Raw genomic sequence first — 26,996 nt, forward strand, 5'->3', positions numbered from 1 at the left:
CCAATAATTTAGAACATTGTTGTTTATGAGTTAGCACTTAAGAATGTTTGCAAAATTCTAAGTATCTCTGCCTTCGCTATATTGATCTCCCAGGGAGAATTGAACCCAAGTGATGGGAAAGAGCATGACTTCTGTTTTCGGAAGTATCACGTTGTGCAGTTGTGTCACTTGTGATCATGTTACAGTGGATCTGGTGGTAAGCAGAGGTTATCTCAAAGGGCATGTTCTCAGATGAGACACCAGCACTTACACTGTTAGCCAGAACATTAGTGTGCCTGTAACCAGAGCCTACTGGAGCCTGACCACCTTTAAAGCCACATTTTACATTTTCCAGTTAGAAACTCAGAAACTCTCTCTCACAGCCTGATGGCTTCCTCAGCCTCCACTTCCTCCAAACCTCTGTGATTCTGGCCAGGAACCACAGGTCCACTCTGACAGATAGAGACACCAGCACAATATCCTCAATACCTGGGTTCGCATGTGTGTGCATAAAAGTAAGCCCATGACAGATCATCAATTTTACATACTAATTTTTCTCTTTTAAAAGGGTCACAAATTGTGGCTGTAGACATACCTGCACAAATCATCAGGTACAAATGGATATTTTTTAAAAATATAAGCTGATACCCGTGTAAATCATTCAACAGGTCTGATTTTAAATGTATTGTCTGGAAACGTAGTCAGTGCATAGATAGGATGCTATAGGCTCCCAAATAATTTGGGGATAAAACTAAGAAATGTCAGCATCTGAAATGGAAGCTAATGAGAATCACTATAAAAATGAATAAAATTAACCAAGTGCAGTGACCTACCTAACAGATGATTTGTTAATGTGTTACTCATTTGCACATCCACTCAATAGGCATTTAGTGGGTGCCTGCTCTGGACCAAGAGATGAGATGAGCACTAGCATGAGAGTTTTCCAAGCCTCTGTTTAGGAAGTCAGGTCAGACCTTCAAGGAAAGCTGACTAGAATGATCACTGGAAGGAAATGTCAACATGAAACTGCACTCTTGACAAAGACTATCTCCTTGACCAGACTCCTGCCAGGTTCCTCCAAGCCATCTTGTCGACCTTGGCCACAAGGCCAAGATGGGCCTCTGTCTCCCAGCCTCTGTGAGAGGGTAGGAGTCTAACTTCAATGCATACCAGTTAGCAAACCCAGATGGATTTCACATGAACCAATGCTGTCTTCTTGCCTTTTGTCATTTTTCAGTTTCCTGACTCTACCAACTCCCTACTTGCCTCCTTCTCTACCCCTCATTCTCCCTTTAAAATGCCCAGTCACCTCTGTATAAATCAAAGTTGAGTCCAGTTTATCTTGGACTCTTTTCCCTATTGCAATAGCATATTACTGATTAAAATCTGTCCTTACCACTTTAACTAGTATCCAGCTTTGTTTGTTTACCATTTATGCTGTTAAAATAACCAATTTCAGAGCTATCTCATATGGAAAGAAAATGGTTCTTGGCATATAAATTAACCATAGTCAGGTTGCCTGTGAGCACAACTTTTATTTGACTACAGCGTCCAGAAGAAGAGAAAATGTACAAATTCCAAACCTACAGAGGGAACATTTAAATGTACTGAAGGACCGGGGGCCTGCTAGACTGGGAGCTTCTGATCAAGTACAAGCCTGAACAGCACGGTATGGTGGAAATGGCATGGGCATTATTGAAGACAAGGAGACCTGGCTTTCCCCACTTACAAGCTTTTGTGACCCAGAGCCTTAGTTTCCTCATTTGTCAACTGGAAGTCACAGTGCCTGACTCAAACTACCTGCCTTCCTCATACCAAGGGCTCCTCCAAAGTCATTTTTTCACAGTTAAATCCAAATCTTTAGCATCCTGCAAAGTAGAATCCATAAGTACATGCATTTAGGCTCCAGGATAATCTCTTATTAATTAATCAATGTTTCAATGGTCAATTAAGTCACACAGGATATTTTTTTTAAAGACAAGTACAATTTATTTCTATGTTATATTTCATATCACAAGCTGAACCACAGAAGCTGCCTGTCAGTACACTACCTTGGGTCCTTTCTCTCTGACCAGACTGCTAGAACATTCTGTACCATGCTGGCTTAAACTCCCCATTTGTATCCTGTTGTAGGTCATGAAACTCTGTGAGAATCTGATAAAATTATAGGCTCTCTTAAGAAGAATGCACATACACATAATAAGCACACAAATTCAGCACACAATTTTAAGGAGTTCAGAGACTCCCTGAAACACATTCTTGGGTTCTGGCCGAAAACCCTGATCTAAACCATTGCCTGCAGAGGGCAACAGGGCAACTGGAGCCCACACTGAGAGCTGCATTCGGGAAAGCTGGGGACACTGTAAAACTTGATTAGTTTTTTGAAGGCACTTTTCTTTAGCATCATCATTTCTTCTGGAAACCTAGAGAAGATTCTGGCCCTAGAAGAGCCCTTCACAGAGCCATCTGTGTGCAGTGGCTTCTGAGCACTCACAGGCATGCTGTTGCAACTGAAGGAACGCACTGCCTTCTTCTTATTTTGCACGGACAAATAATTGAACAGGAAGGAGGACAGCTTGTGCTTGGTGACATCCGGGGCCTCTTCTGAAAAGCAGTCATCGTCAAGTGGGTCCAGCAGGGTTTCAAGATGGCAGCTGTCTTCCTTTCTCACAGGACTGGCTTCCACATGTTGAGGCTGCTTGATGATCTTCCTGGCCTGGGCTGGGTCATATCCGGCCCCACTGACAGACTGAAGGGACATCCCATTGGCCAAGGCTCTGGGTCCCATGGTTTGGGAGATGAGGTTCCCAACCTGAGGGCTAGGTTGGGAAGTACAGTGCTGACTCATGATAAGAGTGGCAGCATCTCGAATGAGATTCCAGTCTCTCAGGATGTCATCTCTGGTGGTGAACTGGGATGTCACAGTGAAACGAATAATCAGTTTGTCCTGGATAGTGGCCGGAATGAGGAAGAGACGACCATCTCTAGCTAATTCCTTTAATACACTTTCTGTGAGACAATTAGGACCCTGTTTGAAAAATAAAGAAAGTGAAGTCTATATTACATCCCCAATAAGCATCCCCAGAAGCCCAGCATTTATATTTCCAAGAGGCTAACCAGCCAATACTATTAATCATAAGCCACAGAAGATGGCATTACCTTTAGACGAAAAACCACCAGGCCAAGGTGCCTCTTGGCAGGAATTTCAAAGAAAGGGTCATTTCTGACCAGAGATTCAAAATATTTTGCCATTTCAGTTCCCTAGAAGTGTAAGTAGAGAACAGAGTTTAATAATCAGACAAGGGACAGTTCCGCATAAACTTTCATTCTGCTAAACGGGTTTACACCAGTGACACCTTTGAACTGCAGAGTTGTGAAAGTCTTCTGCCTGAGTTTCTTCTCCATTTGATTTTGTTTATAGTCCAAGCTAGAAAACCTCCAATGGCTCCCTATTACTTGTCACATCAGATTCATCTCAAGAAATCACTTCTGAGGGCTCTTTTTCAACTCGCCCCCAGAACAAGAAGGCATCAATGCAATCTGGCCTCATATCTTGGTTTCACAGCTTTTTGACTGGTTGAGGTGGCAAGCGAGGGCAAAAACCCAACCTATTCTCTGCATTCCCAGCCACGTACCTCGTGTACCAGCTGCATCTGCCCAAAGGAAGACATCCTTGTTTTTACGGTATGTAGAGGCACCATGGGACTGTCAACAGCTGTGCCCTCACCCTAAGCCTACATCTTTCCCTCACCTCTCAAACCTTTTCAAATCTTATACCTCAAATGCTATTTCATTTCCCCCACTTTTTTTTTTATATTACACAGGGTACATATTTTTACATATCCTCCCCACATACATCACAGAAAACTGAACCAGTTTATCAAGTATAGAATTTCTATTTGAGATGATGGAAGAAGTTCTAGAAATAGTAATGATGGTTGCACACATTGTGTGTGTACTTAATGTTACTGAATTGTACACTTAAAAATGGTTAAAGTGAAATTTTTATGTTATGTGTATTTTACCACAATAAAAAAATGGAAAGCTTTGTACCATATTAACCTTTCATTGAAGTTTATGTCATTTTTTTTTAAGTTTCCTTTTTTTTTTTAACCTAGGATTATTTAAATTTTTTTTTCAACGTTTTATTTATTTTTGGGACAGAGAGAGACAGAGCATGAACGGGGGAGGGGCAGAGAGAGAGAGGGAGACACAGAATCGGAAACAGGCCCCAGGCTCCGAGCCATCAGCCCAGAGCCCGACGCGGGGCTCGAACTCCCAGACCGCGAGATCGCCACCTGGCTGAAGTCGGACGCTTAACCGACTGCGCCACCCAGGTGCCCCATAACCTAGGATTATTAACCAAACAAGGGCAGGTCTTAACTTTTCTTTCATTTTAAAAAATTTCTTCAAGCATCCGGAAGGATCTCAATAAAATATTTGCTAAGTAATTGCTATCACCTGGTTCTCATTGAATCACCTGGTTTTCGGACTTGATACTTGATTTCAAGAGAACTCAAAAAATTCAGCTAAGCACATCTTTGACCACGTTGAAGCAAGTTGCTGCAAACCTCATCCAGACCCCTTTCTTTCTGGGAGAGACCACTGTGTAGTCTATTTAAAACGGTCTCCTTGGGGCGCCTGGGTGGCGCAGTCGGTTAAGCGTCCGACTTCAGCCAGGTCACGATCTCGCGGTCCGTGAGTTCGAGCCCTGCGTCGGGCTCTGGGCTGATGGCTCGGAGCCTGGAGCCTGTTTCCGATTCTGTGTCTCCCTCTCTCTCTGCCCCTCCCCCGTTCATGCTCTGTCTCTCTCTGTCCCAAAAATAAATAAACGTTGAAAAAAAAAAAATTTTTTTTTTAAAAAATAAAATGGTCTCCAATCACTGCCCAAGAATTTTTCATTTTCAAGTCCTAAAGCTCTGAGAGAAGGCACCTTTCTAAATGTTTTCTATTTTATACTTTTGCAATTCATGTTCTAATTTCGCCAGGATTCTTCCCATATCTCCTTCCCCTCCAGGCCAACTTCCACCCACCTGCCCTACCAATTTTGATCTTTCCAAGTAAATGTTTCTTAACTCTACATGAGTACCATTAAGACATCTCAGGTACAGACCTAGAGTCAGGCTAGGTAAGGACCATGAAGCTGACACTTCTGAGCAAAGAGACCTAGAAGTCATCTTTGTCCAACTTCTTCATTTTCCTAGGAGGGGCTGACAGAAAATGACTTCCCCAAGGTACAAGTGGCAGAATGCAGGTCTCCTGGTCACCAAGCACATGCTCCTCCCACCATGCTCTGCTGCTTCCTACAACATAAGCTGTTCGCAACAAGGTAGAAACAGGGGCCAAGGGAAAAGGGAAACCACACAGCATCCCTGCACCAGAAACCACCTTTATGGATGAATAAAAAACCTGCTGCTCCCAGTGTCCTGAACCACTCTAGGTCAAGGGTGGGCAAACTATAGTCCCAGGCCAAATATAGCATCCCCCAACCTGTTTTTGTAAATAAAGCTTTGCTGAAACATAGCCATGCCCCTTTGTTTATGTATTGTCTATGGTGGCTTTTGGGCTAAAATGGCAGAGTTGAGTAGTTGCAACAGAAACAGTATGGCCTACAAGGCCAAAAATATTTAGTGTCTTTTGCAGAAAAAGTTTACTAATACCAATTCTAGGTGACAGTAAATGATTGGTGATGATGATGATGACAATGATATGTTGTCATTAGAAGAAGGGGGAAATGGAGGAGGAAGGGAGAGAAGGAAGAGGAAGTAGGAGAAGGAGGAGGAAGGGAAGAAAAAAATATTCGACTGTTAGCTGAGCATTAGGCCCTGTACTATAAATAAGGTCTGTATATGTATTATCTCATTTAATCATCACCATAAACCACTGAGAGAGGTATTACCATTTCCCATTTTATAAATTAGAAAGCCAAACACAGAAAGTTTAAGTAAATTGTCTAAGATCACCAAACAGTAGGTAGAACTAAAACACCAAACCCAGATTCCATTTTCTAAAGCATTACTGTATTACAGAGGGATACACAACTTGGTTTTCTATAACCTTCAAGAGCTCACATAGTAGAAGATAGCCCAAAATTGTGAAGAGAGAAGACCTTCCACTCTTGAGCAGGGCAGTATGGGGCCGGTCTGGGTGACCACCCCAAGCATTGTTGTAAGAATCTAATAAAACACTATAAGGTATTTTTAAAATTTAAGATGCTATGCAAGTCATAATTGTGAGCACAGTCAAGTTGAAGAAATAAAATTAACTCACATCAAACAACTCTGTTTTAGTTCCACCTCTTACTGTTGTGGGACATTGGTAATCTTTGAGCCCAGTTTTGTAAGTGCGCTTGAATAGGTGATCTTAGGAATGACAAGGAAGCAGTGACTGGGACAGATGGAATAGTCAGGAAAGCTCCTGGGAGAAATGGAACCTAAACCATTAATAACATATAGAGAAGAGAGAGCAATCCAGGAGGGCAAAGTGAAGGTGAAGGTGCAGAGGCAGGCTGAGGATACAGCTGAAATGGGTCATTGAGAAGCCTGAGCTAAAATAAAGGCTAATAACCAGGTCCTTGAAAGCCAGGCCTAGGAGTGTGGGGGAGCTGATGGGAATTCAGAGCTTTAACATGTAAGGGGAGCATCAGGGGAGTTGACCAGCACCTACACATTGAATACCCAGTCCTAAGAGTTTTCCTGATGCCTTGTAACCTCCACCGTCTTCATTCCTCAGCCACTACCTCCAATCATGGGTCTGAGGATTTAGAGTACAAAGTGCCTAACATCCCTCAATATCCTAGGTGACAGTCACTCATTGATAAATGTCCAGTTGACAAATACCTTGACATTTAGTACAAATGTAAAATTACCAACAGTAAACAAGTCTTTGTTACTGCTTCAACCATCTTATTTGGTTTTGTGTTTACTTAATGAAGATGGAATTCCTAAAGGAAAGGTAGATGGACAGAGTAATAAAGACAATGTCTTTGGATTTATCTAATGCCGTGGCTTTTACCAATGGCTTTGTCTTACTCATAGGCACTCAGAGAAATGAGAGAAAAACACTGCTGGCCAAAGTTCTCAGTGAAGTCCCACCCCTTTCATGAAGAATATGACAGAGAGACAATGCCTGTCTCACCTCTGGGTCTTGTTTCTAGCACAATGATTTTTTTGTTGCTGTTTTCGAATTGAGTCAAAATAAATTGTACCAAATAGACTTTCAGTAAATACCTACTGACACGATGCAGAGATGTTTGTTCCAGACTTGGTAGGTCTACCTCTCACAGCCAGAAGAGCCATGTCTCAGGTGTAACCATAATAGGGACTCAAATTTTCAGACTGCTGTGATAATCGGAAAATTCTTAAAAGGATATACTCCTACCGTAGACACACTAGCTGCCCTGTGATTTATTTTCTCTTTCTCTCTCTGCAAACCAGGCACTGGGAGCATCACTCCCAGGTGCTTGATGATAGCAGAAGGAATAATGAGACACTTATTCAAGGGGACAGATAGCAGATAGCCCTTGGTGTCATGTTCTGCTCAGTGTCCCTCTAACAAAGAAATGGCTACCCTAAATAATCAAGTCTCAGGAGTCCAAGAACAGGCTCAGACACCTGAGCCAACACCACAGGTCCTCTGGGCAGAAACCAGCCTTCCTCCCCATGAGGACACATAGCAAGACTACATACATGTCTGACGTGTGCTTGAAGATTCTTCACCCCAAAGGACCGAATCACGAACCAGAGTTTAATAGAACGAAACCGCCGGCTCAGGGGGATCTGCCAGTGCTAGAACAAAGGAACACAGTGCTCATGGTTAGAGGCAAGGGCACTGCTCCCTCATGCACTCCTCAGATTTATCATCCCCTGCCTGCCCAGACCTCCAGGGACAGAAAGTGTCACCATGACTCCCAAAGCTGTTGCTAAGGAGAAGCTAAGGCAAATTATCCCAAGGCTGCCCTGTCATGTGACCAAGTCATGGTGAAGGTGGCCAGTAGTTACCCTTGTCCAAGAGCAGGACAAGTGGAAACCAAGTCCATGGCCCTGAACAAAGGAGAAGGCATTTTCCTTCAAACGCTGCTTTAAACATTTCATCTCAGGCTGAAATTCAAGATAGGGGCAATACATGTTTTCTCTAAAAGAACCTAAGTTTCTTGAAGTGCAGAGAATAAAGTTCTATTTCTATTCCCCCCTGTAAAATGTAAAGTATAGTGGTCAAGAGCTGGGATGCAAGAGCCCCACAGACCTGGGTTTCTCCTCCAGCTCTGCCAGTTACTATCTGTGACCTTGGGCATTGCTGCCTCACTGGCTCCTGGTGAGACAGAGAATGGACAGCACTTCCGAAGGCAGGAAAAGAACCAATGCAAAGAGCCTCGCAGGAAGTTGTCAGCAAGTGTTGGCTTTTTAGATGATAAAAACGTGAGCTACAAATCACAGCAGGATTTCTGCCTAGGACCAAGATAATCAGTATTTAACCTCTCTGTCTTGTCCTGACCTCATCCTGTGACACCCCTGTGCCCACAAGAGGCATCACTCCAGCTTTCAGATTTGAAATGAACATCCACATTTCGGCCTCTGTTTAACCAAAATTGACCCTTTGTTCCTGGTGACCAATTCAACAGAGCTCAAAGTTCAAGGTTCGGGGGGCACCATAGATCTAAACATTACCAAGCCAATTTCAAACTGATTTCGCAGATCTGAAAACAGACCAGTGGGTTTGGAAAACATTGGAAGTTAACCTGATGAGTAAGGTGGTTTCTAATGACCTCTTCCTCCGATGGTCAGAAAGTAAATGTCAGAATACTTCACCATAATTTCTGTTGACTAAAAATAAATATTTGTCCCACTGAGTATTTATCTACTCATCCACAGGATTGCCAAATCCTCAAAACTGTACTCACCTTCACCGTTCACCCTTATTTCCTGACCCGGCACGCTCCCTTTGGGGACATTCCCCCTTTGTTGATGGACAAGGTTCTCCTACATCAAATACTAAGCCTTTTGTTTTTTAAGCAAAACATTCTAGTGGTGAGGACTGGCTTGGGGACTCATTCACCAGAAAAGGGCATCATAACCTGGACACAGGACAAAATTTCTGTGACAGAGAAAGCAGTCAACTCTATACCCCTTGTTAGATAAACACTCTAGGAGAATAATGAATGGATAATAGGAGCCTTCTCTAAAAATATTGTTTCTCAAATTGTTATGGCCAATTGACTGCTTTATCTCACCAGCAAATTAAAATGAGAGGCAGAGGGGTGCCTGGATGTCTCCATTGGTTGAGCATCCAACTTCGGCTCAGGTCATGATCTCCCAGTTCTTGGGGTCGAGACCCGCATCGGGCTCTGTGCTGACAGCTCAGAGCCTGGAGCCTGCTTTGGATTCTGTGTGTCTCCCTCTCTACCCCTCCCCCATTCACGTTCTGTCTTTCAAAAATAAATAAATGTTAAAATAATAATAATAATTTTTAATGAGAGGCAGAGATAATTTTAATTTTTATTTCTTCATACTCTTTCGTATACCCGGTTTTTCCTCTGGCCATTATTCCAAACCCAATCCATGCTGACCCAGCAGGGTGGTTCTAGCTGATATTTTCTGTTAGAGCAGGAAATTTGGACTTACAAAGAATGACATGGATCTTCTTGAACTCGAGACATCCCCAAGCCTCCTCTGTGTCCTTGCAAGGTTTTGCAGGTCTCCCTTGCCAAAGGAAGATAATGCCCCATCCACTAGTGGGAGCTGGATGTCAGAAAATCTAGCCCTAATTTTAGGTGGTGCCAGGGCCTAAGGATGAAGTCCCTAAGTCTTCTCTCCCAGGAAGGTGCTCTGTTTCTGGCTTATCTCAAACATGGCTGGCCTTCAATTTAAAGCTACAGCAACCTGAGTGAAAAGGAGTTTGGGTCAGAACAGCAGTGAAGACTCCCAGGATCACAACAAACAGAAGCTTCAATTTTCTAGGACTTTCTTTGAGACTTGAAAATTAAATCCATACAGTTAGAGGTGGGGGAAGGAAAAGGATACAGCAATACCTTCTGGATGTAGAAATATAAATAATAAGGCTAAGAAATATAAATAACCAGTGCTAAGAAAAGTTTAATTCAATATTTTTATAAGTTATCTGAAAGAGAGAGAGCACCATTAAATCTCCAAACTGATGGGAATGAACCACAGGAACATCTTGAGATACCGGTGTGAACAAACAGACAAAACAAAACAAAAAAAGTAACACGAGATCCAAAGTGGGCCGAGGTAAGATAATACTCTACAATTATGATCCAAATTCACTTATAGGAGGATGGGCACCATTTCACACTCAAGAAAGAAACAACTTAGAATTACCCTTAAAGATACCTGCCCCTTAGGATGCTGGGGGAAAAAAATTTTTTTTAATTAAAATTTTCTGAAAACCTACCAGACAGGGCAATGGAGATGAAAGAACCATTATTTGTCTATTTTTATCAACTTCTACAGGGTCTGTAAGCTTACTACCTGCAATGGCAATCAACAGTCTCAAAAATCTAAAGGAAGTGTAAACTGGCCTGAGGGAGAATAACCAATAAAAATCAGGAGATGACAGAGCTATTAATTTAGGACTAAATGGGCAACACATCTCAGCTGCCCAAGGAGACAAGACAGAACCATCTCTTTACAAACTAAATCTCACAGACATCAGGCATTGCTCTCTCCACCTCACTGCATTAATTCATTTAATCCTCACAACAAGCCTAAGAAGCCAATATTATCATCATCCTCATTTTACAGATAAGGAAACCCTGAGAGAGAAGTTAAGTCATTTGACTAAGGCCACACAAGTTAACAAATGGAGGAACAAGGAGGAATAAGGAGGAACACAGGCCATCACCCTTTAGCACCTAAATGCTTAACCATTTTGCTATAGCAAATCTCTACAGCTTAAGAGTTTTTAGGAATATTAGCCCTACCGTTTATTGAGCATTTGGCACATTCCCAGTACTGTGTTAAGTGATCTACATGTACATTCCCATTTCAGCCTGATGATACCGTATCAAATCCGTGCCAGTGTGCCCATTTTACAGATGAGGAAGCCACAGCTCAGAGAGGGCCGTTAAGTTTCTCAAAGGCCCACTGCTGGCATGGCATTTCAAACCAAGCTCATCTCTCTCTGCTCTGCTGCCTCCCGTTGGCCACGGATATATAACTGGTTTACATCTCTGTCTTCCCTACAATTAAAGGAAAGGCTTGTCTTCAAACTGAGGAGTAAATCTGAAAAGATTGTTTCCACAAGAGTCAGTACAGGCTGAAACTGTGGGCAGGTTCAAGAGACCGAGCAAGGTACAGCTAGTTGGGATGGCCAGGACTGCTCAGAGGCGAACAGAGCTCAAGAAGTTTGGTCCCTGTGCCCCATCACCTCCCATGGAGCCTCCCACCTTGTCTCTGAGGGGACAAGAGATAAAAGCGATTTAAGCAAGGATCCTCTTTCCCTACCCAAGGAAACTCTCCACCCTTCCCCGATGCTGGGCAGTAAGCAGAAAAGATTATCCAAGATGGAGACAGAAGGGAACTGATCCACTCATGATAGAAAAGACATTTCTGGGAATTAAGGAATGCCACACATACTCAGGAAATGTGCATACTGCCTCAGAGGTTGGTCTCATTTTCTAGGCTTTTTAACAATTTTCTGGGTTTCATTGCATATACTTAGAAACCAAAGGCATACAGCAGTATATTATGGGATGGGCTCACAGTGTGCTAATTTCAAACAGGAGCCAACATAAAAAAGACCCTCTGGGGCCAGGTGCAGCCAGTTTCCATCTCAGAGGCCACCATTCCTGGCCACTCACCATGAAGTCAGTGGCCATGCCCGAGTTGGCATGCCTGAGGTAGATGGGGTTCACGCTGAAGGTCTGCTGCAGCTTGTACTTGTCCTTGACCCTGTGGGTTTCCAAATGGGATTAGTGGCTGAGGCCTCTGCAGAGGAAGCAAGGCTTGCCCATGGGCTAGAAGCTTGGCTGTCACACTCACCAGAACCCAGTACAGTCAAAGTGCACCATCATCCACTTGGAAGGATTAAAGGTGAAGGAATCGGCATACTCGATGCCCTTCAGAAACCCCCGGAACTCGGGGCACAGGAAGGCAGTGCCTGCGTAGGCAGCATCGATGTGGAGCCACAGCCCCTCACTGGCACCTGGGGAAGCAAATGTCACCCGGCTGGGAGGCAGGACTGGGGGTGGGAGTAGGGGTTGCCACCAGCCAGCTCAAAGGCATCTCTCTCCCTGTGCAGGGGCTGGTGGGCTTCAAGAGAAGAGAAGAAGGGATGGTCCACTATGGCTGGAGGATGTGGAGATGGGAGCAGGGGGGCACATCAATGGGAGTGGAGCCTCCTAAAGGGAAAGTCCACAGAACCGTACCTGGCCTTTTTCTCTAACTGGCCAGAGGGCTGACATCTTCTTGGCATCAACCTAGAAGTTCCTGGCACAGAAACTAACTTCCCACCAGCCCAGATGTTAACGCATCTAACACCAACTTTAGAGAGGGGACGTCTCTCTTTCCTAGTGGATTTCTTGCTTGGGGACTTTAAACAATCTGCTTTAGGTCTCTTCTCTGCCTTTATCTTCTCCTATGGCTTCCCCTAGCCTACCATTTTCCTTTCCTTAGCCTATAAGAGAAAATATTTCACTGTGCCTCATTTACCCTGGGTTTTGCATATAGCTTACTTTGAGTAGATTTCAGCATACAACTGAGAGGGTAAGAAAACCTGGAGACCTCCCAGTGTTGTCTCCTGACAGGATGCAGGGCAGGGGTCGAGGAGCAGCTCTCTAACCCCTCGCCCACCACTGGGAAAAGCTGTGACCTGACTGCCTAGGAGAAGGCATTTGTGAGCTGTGGTGGCTCTTCTTACTCTCTCTGCAATGACCAAGGAGGATCATTCCACAGAGCTAGTTTTGGGTTCTTGCTCTAGGGAACATTCTGAAGTTCATTACTTGTTTTCCTAGCCAGACAGGGCAGACACTTACAGATGGGGCCCAGCTCTGACAGGCAGTCAAATGCACAGACCCCTGTGGTCCCCAGCGTTGCACACACCTGAAGGAAAATAAAGGAAGTTAACGTGGGAGGGTGGGCTCGTGTGACACATTTGGCCTGAAACAAAGATTCTAACCACAGTTATTCTCTACCCCACCCATCCCACCTCAACAGTATGTATTTCACATTACACTTTACCAAGACCCACAGTGAGAAATATATTTTATAAAGCAATCTAGTACATATATATGTGTGTATTTGAAATAAAAGTCTCACCAAACAATACATACTCTGGCTACAGATAGTCTCTATTCTACTTATTTTTTCTTATGTGGGTTATGATCCACAGAATTTATTTCCTAACACACCAACAAACAATAACTCATAATTTGTAAAACATTGTATTTGACAACATCTCTGCTTTTCTTTGAAGCAGGTTACTTGCCTGAATTCTGCCCATACTCCTTCCTCACCTCCAGGTTCTAAAATTCTAAGCTTAGAACACATTCTGACTTACAAAGACAGGCACCAAGCCCCTCTCCTTGTCCTCTTTGATGGCTTCCTGAAGAGCTTCCCCTCGGAGTGAGAAGTTGTCATCCACAGGCAGAAATTTCATCTTCACAAGAGAAATCAAACCAGCTTTTTCTACTGATGAGTGAGCCTAGGACCATGGACACCTGTTAGCAGTGTCATCCTGGGATGAGCAGCCCCCTGTCCCCCTGCCAAAAAACATACTGCTGAAGCCAGACTAAAGAAATCAAAACTAACATTTGTGTGTCTTCCCCTTCGGTTCCTGGAGACTACCTCCAAGGCCTGCACTGCCCTGAGCTCCAGCATACTCAGGTCTAGAAAAAAATTACTCAAGAGCTAAGACTCCAGAAGCCAAGCCCTAACCCCAAGGTTTGGCCTGTATTGGGCAACTCACCTGGTCAGAGGCATAGGCAATGAGCCGGGCGTTTAGGGAGGACTCGTCTGCCCCAGGTTCAGAAGCTTTCATTTCTAGGATTTTGTTCTTCCTTGCTGCCAGCAGGGCAATCAAGGTGGACTCACTGACTGTGCTCTGTAATGGAAAAAGGATTACCAGTGTCGGCCTCTCCTTGAGTTCTCTGGGCATATTCCCCAGGCTTCTAGGTGTGGTGTGGTGGTGGTGGTGGTGGTGGTGGTGGTGTGTGTGTGTGTGTGTGTGTGTGTGATAGCCATTCCTAAGAAGGGGCTCCTGCCAAAGGGGCTGTCCTTCCTCCTGACTCTCAGGCCTATTCCACATTCTCCCTTCACAACACCTTGTGCACTCCTGGGACACCTCCCTCTCCTCTCATTTTCTAGGGAGGTAATGAAAGCACATTTTCACCTAATACCAACCTCTTTATTCAGAGGCCACAGAGACCAATAGGAGAATGTTCAGCCTCAGCTAGGTACAAATTTGCTTACAGATATGTTTGCTCCCCACTTAAAACTTGCTGAACATAAAGAACTTTCAGTTTCTTAGGAATGGCAACAGTTTGTTTCTAAAGGCATAATCCAGAGAGAGAGGTCCTGGCCTATGTGAGAGGCTAGTCACTTCGGCCTTGATTCTGTTGCCAATGGCTCTCGTGACCTTGGGTTAACATTGCCTCTCTGGAAGATTCTTTTCCATTTATAAAATGGAAAGCATCCCTCTGGCTGCCTCCCAGAGTGGGAGGATTGATCATCCAAATGAGGGTTGAATAGGATTTCATTCTGGCCACACGATTATGGGAATCCTGTGTGCCCCCTCAGCAACCGTACAGAAATCTTGGTTTCTCATCATTCATTCACTCAGTCTTTGGTGCCTTTGCTTCTTGAAATCTTGAGGTGACCGACATCTGATAGCTCCTTGTTAAAAAGCCTGGCAGACAGTGTCATGGGGAGTGGTAGAGATCAGATCCCATTAGATATTCAGTAACTGGAAATTACTCTGCAACAAGGAAGTCAGCAGAATAGTAATACTAATAATAATGCCACCTTCCGTCTACATTGCTATTTGTAGTTTACAAAACTTTCTGTGGTCCCTTCGGCTCCTCATAAAACCTCTCTGAGGTTATTGTGACTCCTGTCTACAGATGAGGATAGCAATGCTCAGAGATGTTACAGGACGGAATCAAGTTCACATGGCTGATGAATACAGGAGAAAGCAGAGTTTGTATTTAGACAGGCGGGGGGTCGAATCCTCACTCTTCTACTTATCAGCTGAGCAAGTGGGACAAGTTTTTAATCTCTCTGAGTTTCAGGGCTCTTATCTCAAAAATTAGCGATGATAGTATTTACCTATGGAGTTCTTGAGATAATTAAATGAAAAGCAAGATCGTGTACAGCAGACATTTAGCATGTCTCCCAGATAGAATACCTGAAGCTGTAACTATTTTTGCAAACAATACAGAAGGTCCACAACATGCAGTAATTTGTCTTCCTTGTGAGGATTTTAATCTTGCTGCAAGACTGTAGAGAGAGAGGGAGTCACTTAGCTAGCAAATGAGCCCAGCAACCTTTCTGGTTCTCAGCTCAGGGCACCATGGCTGGTTTTATTTTAAGGAAGAGCTCATTGAATGTCCATATCCACTCTGTGAGGAAAACATTATTGTTATTATTATTAATTATTATCATCTCTGTCTTATAGAATATAAAAGCAGAAAAATTACATACTACAGTGGAATTTAAGAATCTGAGAATTCTCGGAGCATCTGGGTGGCTCAGTCGTTTAAGTGTCTGACTCTTGATTTTAGCTCAGGTCATGACCTCATGGTTCGTGAGTTCAAGCCCTGCATTGGGCTCTGCGTTGATATTGTGGTACCTGCCTGGGATTCTCTCTCTCCCTCTCTCTCTGACCCTCCCCTGCTCATGTTCTCTGTCAATCTCTCTCTCTCTCTCTCTCTCTCTCTCTCTCTCTCTCTCAAAATAAATAAACATTAAAAAATAGCTTTAAAGAAAAAAGAATCTGAGGGTTCTCAAAGGTCTCAGAACCAAGCCCTCCTGAATATCCAAGGTTTATAGACGCGAAAGAACCTAGCAATGTGCACGGTCTGTGGGAGGCACTCAGCAAGCTCCATTATGCTGATTGCTCTTGACAAAAAAAGAAATATTTGAGGAACTATCATCTGACAGATATCCAAATGATAGGGTTATATGATAAGATAAATCGATTTATGTCATTAATTTTTCTTACTACCAAGGGTCTCCTGGACCCAGGAGGGAGGGAAAGAAGTTTCTACTTGCCTTCTTTTTTTTTTTTTTTTTTTTTTTTTTTTGTCCATTGGCCATAAGGTGTTAAATAAGACAAGGAAGGGGAGTTGTCAGTTCATAAACTAGGAAACCTGAATCAAGCAATACTGGAAATGTGATAATGTGTTGATTTCTCAATCTTTTTCAAAGGAAAAAGAAAGGAAGTGTGGAGGCAGCAGCAGTGTTAGTGGCGGAGGTGGCAGCCATGACAGTGGTGGCATCAGTGATATGGCGGCAATCAGGACAGTGATGATGGTAAAGGCAAGAGTGGTGGCAGCGATAGTAGGGCAGTAGATGACATAGGGGAACCTCCACGGAGAACAGGAGAATTGCCTGGGCAAGGGTTCAGCTGATCTTTCACTAGTCAGCCCTCAAGCTGGGAGGAGGTTTGCCAATGGAGGCACCTGCAAGACGCCGCCTCCCTGGCTGCCAGGTTGGTGATGCAGGAAGTGCTCTGGGAGTCCCAGCATTTTTGCCAGCCAGTCCATGACGTTCATCTCCAGCTCCGTGCATGCAGGGCTGGAAGCCTGAAAGAGGGAAAGCAACTTCATCCAGACAGCTCCAGGACACCAAATGCAACTCCACACCGGCCCCAGAAACACATCTGTCTCTGCCCTGGCCCTCCCTGGATCCCTGCACTACCAGTGAGAACCTGACCTATCTTCCCCCTGGAGAAGGGGTCAATGTCAGTCCCTGGGCCCCATTCCCACCCCATCCTTTACCAAACCAAAAAGGGAAGAGAATGTAGGGCTTTGGATTGATGCCACCCTCAGTGAAGTGGAGTCTTTCCTAACTCCAAAGCTCTATGGAGAAACAGCCCTAAAAATGATTGCTTCCATTTGGCCTCCCTAGTCTCCCAAATATCCAGCCAAGTGGCTTTCTGAAGGCCAGGGACAAGTTTTAGGACTAAGAAAGAAAGCACTCCTTCCTGGAAAAGACATCAACACTCCCCCCTCACTCCTCTCAGCCTTCCCTCCCCACAACACACTCTTCAGGCTTAAAATATAAAGCTGTTCTAGGAGGCTTCTGGCACAGTTTAAAGCTGTTTGGTGCTTAGGGGGTTATTAAGGGAAGTCTGAGGCTATATTCCTCACCCCTCAAAGACAAGAACACAGGGGAAGTTGTACCCACAGGCACCAAAGTGCTTAGTTAGGATCACAAACAGTGGGAATAACCGGATCTCGGTCCAAATCTCATCTCTGCCTCTATGAGCTGTGTGAGCTTGGGGAGATGAGTTACTTAAGCCTCAATTTCTTCATCTACAAAATGGGTCACTATTCATGATTCCACAGGGTTAAAGGATAAGATGAGGTAATTTATATAGAGCTTAAGCCCAAAGAATGTAGCCATTGTTAACATTTAACTCAGAACCCACTTCAGAGATCAGGACAAAACATGTCTGCCCCAGGATGTCACTTTCTGCCAGTTGCCACTGGTTAGAGCTACTGCCATCGTTACTCACCCAGGTGAATCCCAAGCAGTTGATGGCATCAGCCAGCATGTCTCCCAGCAGTGATGGCCACGAGGTGAGAGCCGGGTAGTAGGCGTGCATGTGGGGGCTCTGCCAGTGTACCACCTGGAGGCAGAGCACGTACATGTGTGGCACCAGGAGGCTCATCTGGGAGGCTTTCCTCTACCAGACACCCTCTCTGGCAGAGGGAAGCACCCACTCTAGAGATGGGCTGACACTTTTAAGATGGTCCAGTAAATGACACAACTCCGTAAAAATAAAACAGACTCATGGTGTTCTTGCCACCCATATTCCTCATAGTCTAAGCTGCTTCCTCAGTGGAGCATTTGTGCAAAGACCAGAAGGGAATATGCAAAATGAAAACAGGTATAGTAATTAGGGTTGTGGATTCTGGATAGTGTGCACATTAGTCTCCAGTGCTTGTCCCCCATGCCACCCTGCCCGGTAATAAAGAGGAAGAGGAGACTATGAGCTCCAGAAGAATAGGCTACCTGCCTCATCCAGTTTCTTGTGAAAAAAAAAAACACCCTTTGGTCTATGGACGCTGAGCTCCCTGGGCACACAGCTCCTGCAGAGGATCAGGATGCAGAGATTCAAAGCTGTCCTTAGCTTCCCAGTGGGGATGGTGAAAGGAGAGAAAAGGGCAGGGGAAGTGCCAGCCCAAGGGCATGGGACCCCCACCTCCAAGTTAACCCCTGAGCCCACAATCAGGTCGAAGAACCAGATGTAAGCAGGAGCCAGGTGGAAAGACAGGGCCCCACATTAGACTCATTGATTATCTAATCTGACTTCATCTCCCTGTTTTATGAACATGCCCTTTTCATTTCATGTTTTTGAGCAATACTGTGTCCCCTGACAGGAAGACACTTCCCCTACTGACAGAACCTTCCAAAACCTGTTAATTCTTAGAAAGGTACTGAATACCCATTTCCTCCACAAACCCTTCCCCAGTTTCCCAGCCCCCTTTGATCCTTTCCCTGAACCCATGGAACATTCTCATTCTAGATAGATGTTCCACCCTACTGAGAACTCATTAGTCAACATCTTAGTGTATCATCGAGCTATTTGGTATGCACAAATTATTTTTATCCCTCACTAGCAAGGGTAGTGTCCTAGACAGTGCAGGTTGTAGGAGGAGCATACGATTAAAGTCCAAGGACACAGGTTTCAGTCTTCCCGTTGTCCCTAACCAGCTGTGTGAGTTTGTAGGTTTATTGTGAAGCTAAGGAGCTTAAGCTCCACGGTCCCATGTTTGCATGGGTCTTTTCCAAGAACCACACTTAATTTTATTTTCTTACAGGGGATCTCAAAATTTATATGTGATTCAGACCCCATAAAAACAAGATAGTCCTCTATACCTTTCTTGACCTCAGTTTCTCATCATAAAATAAAGCTTGTTTCCTGGGGCTATCATGTGGATTGGTCTAGGAAGAAATTTGCCAAATGAAAAGCACTAATGTTCATGGTAAGTTAGTCACACGGTAATAGACACATCATTTATCCTGACTTGACTCAGATAATCAGACCTCTTCCTCCGATTTTTGCCAGACAAAATGTGTTCTACCTAACAATATCTCCCCCTTTCCATGCTTTATCTTGTTTAATCCTCACAAGACCCCTATGAGGTAAATTCTACCATTACCCCTGTTTTACAGATGAGAATGAGGGCTGGCTAGTGCGAAGCAGCATCCACGTGATCACACCCACCTCACAGACACAGATAACTGTGCCAAGACAGAAATCCAAGGCTGTCTAACCCCACAGCCCAAGCTCCTAAGCAGGATGGTGTCCTGCCTGCTCCCACTGTGCTGCTTTCTCTCCCATATGAAGAGAAGAGGTTTTCCTTTCTTTCTTTTTTTTTTTTTTTTAATGTTTATTTACTTATTTTGAGAGAGAGCACACAAGCATGTGCTCAAGCTGTGAAGGAGCAGAGAGAGAGGGAGAGACAGAGAGAATCCCTAGCAGGCTCCGTGATGTTGGCACAGAGCCCAACACAGGGCTCAAACCCACAAACCGTGAGATCCTGACCTGAGCGAAAATCTGGAGTTGGATGCTTAACCAACTGAGCCACCCAGGCGCCCCTAGTAGAGGAAGTTTTTCTAAAGCAGAAGGACAGTTATTGTTTGTGTCACGGCATGGAGAGAAAAATCAATCCAGTCTTCAATGAGGGGCTGGTCAGAATGAGAAAGCAAAGGGCCAACTGCTTTCACGCCATCTCTCAGAGGCTGGTACGGCCTGTGAGATTAGATGGAAGACGGGGCCCTCATTATCAGTGTCCTTAGTGACGGTATTTTGGAAACCCCAGAGAAGGGCTTCCATCCCCTGGCCCTATCAAGAGCCAATTATCTGTCCTTGCAAGACAAATATGATAAGATAGGCTAGAGGAACACTTATCAAAAACAGGCAGACCTCTGGGTCCAGAAGTGAGTCTCTTTGACCACACACCCCCAGCAACTGCTGGAATTGCAATCAAACAAATCAGCTCACTTCCGCCTCTTCTGACAGTTGCTCTCAGTCTCACTACGAAACTACAGTTGGCCCCTCAGGAGATTACACTTTACAGAATGAAATCCATGAGATAATCTTATCGGGGAGCTAGCTTCCTTGGTAAAGCTTTACGATAGGGAAATTTTCAAAAGATGCTTATGAAATAGGCTGAGTGGTCAGACAGAGCTGTGTATTTGGCTTTGTACAAACTTGCCAACCAATACGTTTGTAGACACTTATTCTGAGTTTAAATAATTTAGCATCCCTGCCTCCAGGCACATTTCTGTCACATCTAAATCTCTTAGAGGATGATGGTTATAAATCTCAAGTCAGCCTCAGAAAGTCTCTAGACACATGTGGTTCAGGGGCCCCTGGGTGGGTCAGTCTGTTAAACGTACAACTTCGGGTCAGGTCATGATCTCACGGTTCGTTGAGTTTGAGCCCCGCACCAGGTTCTATGCTGACAGTGCAGAGCCAGCCCACTTCAGATCCTCTGTCTCCCAATCTCTTTGCCCCTCCTCCTGCACTCTCTTTCTCCCTCTCAAAAATAAACAAACATGAAAGGAAGGAAGGAAGGAAGGAAGGAAGGAAGGAAGGAAGGAAGGAAGGAAGGAAGGAAGGAAGGAAGGAAGGAAGAGACTAGACACGTGTGGTTCAGGACATCAGTGTCCCCAGCAGGCAGAGTGAGGACAGCCTGCTTGTTGGGGTGCTGCTGAAAGGCAGTGCCTGGGTGCGCAGGCTCAGGCTGGAGTATTCTGTCACACACTAGTAGGGATACTAGTACAGGAGAAAGAGCAGAGCTTTTGGACTACGACTGGCCTCGGCTAAAATCTTGGATCTGCCAGCCATGAATTCTGCAACTTTGAGAAAACAATGAATATCCCTGAGCCTCAGTTTCCTCATTTCTAAAACAGGGATTGTAGGATCACTGTGGGATAAAACAGGCTGGCCTGTAATGGGGCTCATCCAGTGCCTGGCATGTGGCACGGAGCTCAGTATAGGCAGCCCTTCTGTGGGAGGGGGACTGGTACACCTTAACACAAGCACCTTGGCACGGCTCCTCGCCCCTGGTGGCCAGGGATGTCTCACAACCCACAGAGGCGGGCTCCAGCTCAAGCACCAGCCAGCCTCTGTCTGTTTCCTGGCCCTGCCAGTGCTGTCACCAGCCTGTACTCTTTGTCACTGGAAAGCTCCTTCCTACTCTTGAAAAGCACCTCAATCAGGAGATCCCCCTTGGTAGGGAACGACACGGTTCCAGCCTCACTCAGCATCCTGGGCCTCCCTCCCTGACAGGGTGCCCTCTGAAGGTGTATTCTGGGCCTCCTTCCCTCCCTTCAGTGAGTCACAGCATTCTGTAGGAGAGTCCCTGACTCTCCCAGCTGGGGCTTCAGGGACTGTCTCCAGCCTCCTCTCTCTGTCATGCTATCCACATCGGCCTTTCCCCTCAGACCCAATTTTCATTGTCCTCTCATCTGATTAGATTTCCACACATCTGTCAGGCCAGGCCCCGGGGTGTCAGCCTCCTACCCAGCATACAGGTCAGCCCTCGCATCAGAAACCTAATTTCGGTCACAGTCCTGGCCCTCTACAGCCCACAGGCCAGGCTTGTGTGTTGGTGTACAAGGGGCAGGCATCCCAGGCTTACCCAAGGCAGGCCTCTCTTCAGGCCTACTGCCCCCCACCCCCCCCCCCCCCCGCACCTTCTCTGCTCTAAAACCCAGAATCATCTTTGTGGCAACTGTATCTCACCCCAGGCATGATGATTCGCTCAATATCCCCAAAGATGCTGTCCCAGCTGTCAGGTTCCTCGGGAGCACTGTCAGGCAGCTGGGCTCGCAAGTAACCAGGACGCACGTCTGGAGTCACCCGCCGCTCCCGCACGGTGCTCAGGTACTGGCAGATGTAATCCACCATCTCTTTTCCTACAAGGGGGGAGTAGAAACCAGCCTCATGTCCCCTGACTGGGCCCGGCCAATTCATGCCTGACCCCCTTGGCTCACGGCCAACAGACTTGGTGAAGACGGAAATGGATTCATGGGCTGATGGGGAGAGGGTCTGATCCCCAGCATCAGCCTTGTCTTCAGAATTTAAGAAAATAAGTGAGGGTGGCGCACCTGGCTGGCTCAGTCAGCACAGTGTGTGACTTCTGATCTCGGGGTTGTGGGTTCAAGTCCCACATCAGGTGTGGAGATTACTTAAAATAAATAATTTTTAAAAAGAGTGAAAAAATAAGTAAGAGGATGAATGAATGGTGGGGGGAGTGTGCGAGTGAACAAATGAAGAAGACGGAAAATCTTGAAGTGTAAAACTCTAGCACCGAAGTAAAATATTTCTTTTTCCTCCCTCTTCCATTATCTATACCAATCTTGATTGTCTCTCCTACCTTTCTTTTCTTCTCAAAAACAGAACATCTAATTAATTCACTACTTGCAGGTTTAGTAAAACTCTGTGACTCTTTCTATCCAAAAATTGTTACACACACACACACACACACACACACACACACACCCTAAATTCCCACGCCATGTTCTGATACAAGCTGAAAAATCTGCTTGCTCACTATTCCCATTGGACCAGTAATTCCTCACTTTTGGACTCATGGGCTTCTTTGAGAATCTGATGAAAACGGTGAGCTTGCACACACAAAAAATATGGTATATAATTTCTGTGGTTCAGGGAATCCTGAAAGCACAACCACACCCAGACTGAGAACGGGGCACTAGCCTGAAGTCTTGGGGAAATGCAAAACCATGTCTTAATCACTCGACTTCTCTCCCTCTGTTTGCACCAATACCTCAATGCCTGGGGCATTTCTTAGATACTCAAAAAAAAAAAAATTGTCAAACATATGAACAAATAAAAAAGGAAGAAAAAGAGTCAAGTCAAATACTCTGGAGCCACTGTAAATTATTTCCTTTTTCTCCCAGACAGTGCCTCTGTCTCTTGCTCTAAGTCTCTCTCTCTCTCTCTCTGCTTCTCTCCCTTTCTGTGTCTGTCTCCCTCCCTCTGTCTGTCTGTCTCAATATCTAAAATTCCTCCTTAGTACTCCTTAAGCTTTTCTCTCCCTGAAAAAAATAAAACAGAGAAAAGGAGAGGGACCCCTATTTCTTGTCTCTGCACCAGCTCTGCAAAAATTCTCATGTGCAGGACCAGCTCCAGAAAAAAACTGTGAAGCAGACAAAGAGGGATTTCGACACCCTCCTCTCTTCCCTTTGTGCTCTCCTCCAAACCTCCCACAGCTGATGCCTCTTGTGACTGTAGTGGCACCCCAGCAGAGCTCTGAGAGCACTAGACCTTGCCGGCCACTTGTCCAGGGGCCGGCGGAGATGTATTTGTGTTCTCCGCACAGGATACATGTCTACGGGAACCTGCTGACGACTTTTGGGAAGCGATGGAGTAAGCCAGCGCGGGCAGACAGGTAGAGGCTGAGGTGAGTTACGTCTGGGTGGAGGAGAGAGAGGAAAAGTTGCATTTCACATGGGACAACAGCTTACAGCAAACACATTTTAGACGATATAACCTACCAGCGGGGATGAGGACAGAAAAAGCTACGGAGAGAAAAATGGTTAGCAGCTGTCCACTGCTCCCCTGAGCCAGCCACGCCTGAAAACGGGTTAACCATGGCTTCCTTCTCACCACACAAGGGCTCCAGACAGAGTAGCTGCTCACTAAACTTTTAGGAAATGAGGGACTACATGAAAGAACAGTGCTGACACATCCACGCAGAGAGAAAAGAATATAAAGAAAGGCTTTTGCAGCGACGACAGAATATTGGGGGAAATTTTTGTTGCCACTGCAGAATATGAATTCTTTTCCCCTTTCGCGGATCAGGAATCCGAACCCTGTGTCTGTGGGACCCTGGACCAGAAAAGCGCGACACACGGGAGAGTGGACGGAGAGGAGAGTGGGCGTGTGAGGGGCAGGGGGAAAGCCAGGTTGAGAAAAGTTTTAATTTCCCATCCTGCATTCTTTCCTCAGGAAAAAGCTGCGCGGAAGCCAGCTCGCAGAGGGCAAGTCTGATGCTCCAGTCAAATGACACCCCCAAAACCTAAGGGCGGATCACCAGCACCAGCTGCTGCGCGGCATCAGGGTGCCCGTCGCTCACCTCTCTGCCTGTACTCCTCGGGCTCCATCGTGTCCCTCGGGCTGCGGGCCGGCCGCGACTCCTTCTCACAGACAGACACGGAGGAGGTGGAGGATGGGCTCCTGGGCAGCCAGTGTGGGCCCTTTATTTAAAGTGTTCTTTCTTCCACCTTGGCTCCACCCTTCAGAGGCCCTTCCTCTAGGCCTGATTAACTCCACCCCTCCTCCCCCCACCCAGGGCTGGTCAAGAGATCCAGGATAAAAGGCGCTTCTAGATTAAACAGGCCACTTAGCAACCCAGGCCCTCGCGCCAGTCCCCGTCAGTTCTTTCCGCCCCTCCATTCCCACCACAGAGCCCCCGCCTGGGACACAGCACAGCCCGGTAGCCCAGAACAAAGCCGAGGGGAGGCAGAATAAGCCGCACAAGTTATCCGTTATTCCTCCCGCTACTGCTTCTCTGTCAGCAGCGGGCAGGGAGGAACGGGCGCCCCTCACACAGGCCGCCCGGCCGGCCGGCCGCAGGGCGCTTGGGGACACGCAGATATATATTATCATCTCACGCGATGGGCTTTTTAAATTGCCACTTAACACACTTACCGTTGCAGAGAGATGAGAAAACACAGAGAGGCAAAAAGAAAAGAAATGGAAGCCTCACCCAGACTTTCATGGCTTTTAGCACTTGACAGGGTGCGTGCGTCTGCACGTGTGTGTGTGAAAGGGCAGGCCTCCTCTGCCGCGAGGAGAACAGCGCCTCTCTCTAAGCTTACTTCTGAGGGAAAAGCGATCAGATGCACGCTCTGGTTTCTCTCCAGATAGCATAAATGTTTTGCCATTTACTAAAGATTTCTGTGGAGAGGTAAAGATTGAAAGGTGATCAAATGCTGCGAAATTGCCACATAGGGGCGCCTGTCAGTTAAGCGTCGGACCTCGGCTGGGGTCATGATCTCACGGTTCTGTGAGTTGGTGAGTTCCAGCCCGGCGTTGGGCTCTGTGCTGACAGCTCAGTCTGGAGCCTGCCTGCTTCGGATTCTGTGTCTCCCTCTGTCTCTGGCCCTCCCCCGCTCATGTTCTCTCTCTCTCTCTCTCAAAATGAATAAACATTAAAAAAAAATTGCCGAATAGAATAGACTTGTTTTGTTTTGTTTTGTTTCCTGTCTTCATCTTTCTTGTCCTCTCGATGGTATTAGACAGATACTACTTCCTTGTCCTTGAGGCGCACAGTCTCTCTGGGCTTCCAGGAAATGGCTTGTCCTGCTCTCCCATCTACCTCTGTGCTGTCTGTCCCCTCCAATCAGGCTGTGGACGTTGGCACGCATACAGGTTTAAAGCTCGCATCAAATTTATACCATGAGGCCCTCCCAGTTTCTGAGCTCCAAAATCTTTTATCCAACTGCCTCCTTGACAAATCCTTTTGCATGGTGTCAGCCCACTCTGTGTCTGATGAGAACCCTCTCCCTGGTTTGCAGATGGCTGCACTCTTGCTGTATCTTCACATGATAGAGAAAGAGAGCACTAGTATCTTCCTCTTCTTATAAGACACTAATCCCATTAGGAAGGCTCCACCTTCAGAAAGTTATCTAAACCTAATTTTCTCCTAATACTATCACTTTGCGTGTTGGACTTCAACATGATGAATTTGGCTGGGGGACAGAAACATGCAGTTCATAACAGAGTGCATCTTAAATCTGGTGAAATCTGAATCAGACCTAATTAATAGTATTGTACTGATGTCAATTCCCTAGTTTTCACGTTTTACTAAAGTTTTGTAAGATGTTTTCCATTGGGAGAAACTGGTAACAGAATGATTCATGGACTCTGTACTATTTGTGCAACTTCTTCTGAATTTATAATTATTCTGAAATAAAGTTTTTTTTTGTTGTTGTTAATTGCTACTGAAAAATTTACACCTACTAAGATGGCTATAATCAAAAAGACAGATGGGACTCCTGGCTTGCTCAGTCAGTAGAGCGTGTGACTCTTGATCTCAGGGTGGTGAGTTCAAGCCCCATTTTGGATATAGAGCGTACTTGAAAAAGAAGGAAAAAAGACAGATAATAACAGATGTTGGTGAGGGTGTGGAGCAATTGGAACCCTCATATATTGCTGGTGGGAATGTAAAAATAACATAGCCATTTTGGAAAACAAGTGGTTCTTCAAAAACCTACACATAAAATTCCTTTATGAATCACCAATTCCACTAGGGGGTATACAGTTAAGAAAAATGAAAATTTATGTCCACACAAAAATTTATACATGAATGTTCATAGCAGCATTATTCATAATTGCCAAAATATGGAAACAACCCAAATGTCCATCAACAGATAAATAGATAAATAAAACGTGGTATGTCCATACAAATATTATTTCACAATAAAAAGGAATGAAGTACTGATACATGCTACAACATGGATGAGCCTTGAAAACATGCTAAGTGAAAGAAGCCAGTCACAAAGGACCATATATTGTATTTATATGAAATGTCCAGAAGAGTCAGATCTATAGAGACAGAAAGTAGCTTACTGGTTACCAGGGGCTGGGGCAGGGGAGAAGGAGTTCGAAGTTGACAGCTACGGGGGATAGGGTTTTTTAGGGGGAAGGGGTGATAAAAATGTTTTAAAATTGATTATTTTGATGGTTACACAACTCTGCAAATATGCTAAAAACATTGAATTATTCATTTTAAATGGGGGATTTTATAGTATGGGAACAGCTCAAAAAAGCTGTTGATTAAAAATTTAAAAAAA

At 45.3% G+C, this 26,996-nt stretch overlaps 1 protein-coding gene and 1 non-coding gene across 4 annotated transcripts; one reads left to right on the forward strand and one right to left on the reverse strand.

Annotated features, from left to right (window-relative positions):
• Positions 1–1,494: 1,494 nt before the first annotated feature.
• Positions 1,495–25,074, reverse strand: HDC (histidine decarboxylase). 3 transcript variants are annotated; one of them, XM_086710658.1, is made up of 12 exons: positions 24,850–25,074; positions 21,919–22,091; positions 17,674–17,787; positions 16,616–16,738; positions 13,903–14,037; positions 13,495–13,638; positions 12,971–13,037; positions 11,979–12,141; positions 11,798–11,888; positions 7,668–7,766; positions 3,139–3,240; positions 1,495–3,007 (listed from the first exon to the last, which is right to left on the reverse strand). In XM_086710658.1, exons 1-12 carry the CDS (start codon positions 24,917–24,919, stop codon positions 2,264–2,266), a joined length of 2,025 nt encoding a protein of 674 aa, XP_086566784.1. In that variant the 5' UTR covers positions 24,920–25,074; the 3' UTR covers positions 1,495–2,263. The 3 variants fall into 3 exon arrangements, with proteins under 3 accessions (XP_086566784.1, XP_025775476.1, XP_086566785.1); XM_025919691.2 differs by lacking the exon at positions 24,850–25,074 and adding an exon at positions 24,275–24,478; XM_086710659.1 differs by lacking the exon at positions 21,919–22,091 and having other exon boundaries at positions 24,850–24,962.
• Positions 25,046–25,160, forward strand: LOC112856522 (U5 spliceosomal RNA). The gene has a single exon (XR_003223097.1). It is a non-coding gene; the product is annotated as a U5 spliceosomal RNA (small nuclear RNA).
• The last annotated feature ends 1,836 nt before the right edge of the window (positions 25,161–26,996 follow it).

Source organism: Puma concolor, chromosome B3 (genome assembly GCF_028749965.1).
Source record: "Puma concolor isolate L17-30 chromosome B3, mPumCon1.1.hap2, whole genome shotgun sequence".
Classification (NCBI taxonomy): domain Eukaryota; kingdom Metazoa; phylum Chordata; class Mammalia; order Carnivora; family Felidae; genus Puma; species Puma concolor.

What these genes read in the sequence shown, in the direction of transcription:
- HDC (XM_086710658.1), bottom strand. Translation starts at nt 24,919, where the DNA reads ATGAAAGTCTGGGTGAGGCTTCCATTTCTTTTCTTTTTGCCTCTCTGT. An exon ending in AGCGAATCATCATGCCTGGG is followed by an intron (nt 17,788 to 21,918) that starts GTGAGATACAGT and finishes CTCTGCCTCCAG; the next exon opens with GTGGTACACTGGCAGAGCCC. An exon ending in AGGGAGGCGGCGTCTTGCAG is followed by an intron (nt 14,038 to 16,615) that starts GTGCCTCCATTG and finishes TTTCCATTACAG; the next exon opens with AGCACAGTCAGTGAGTCCAC.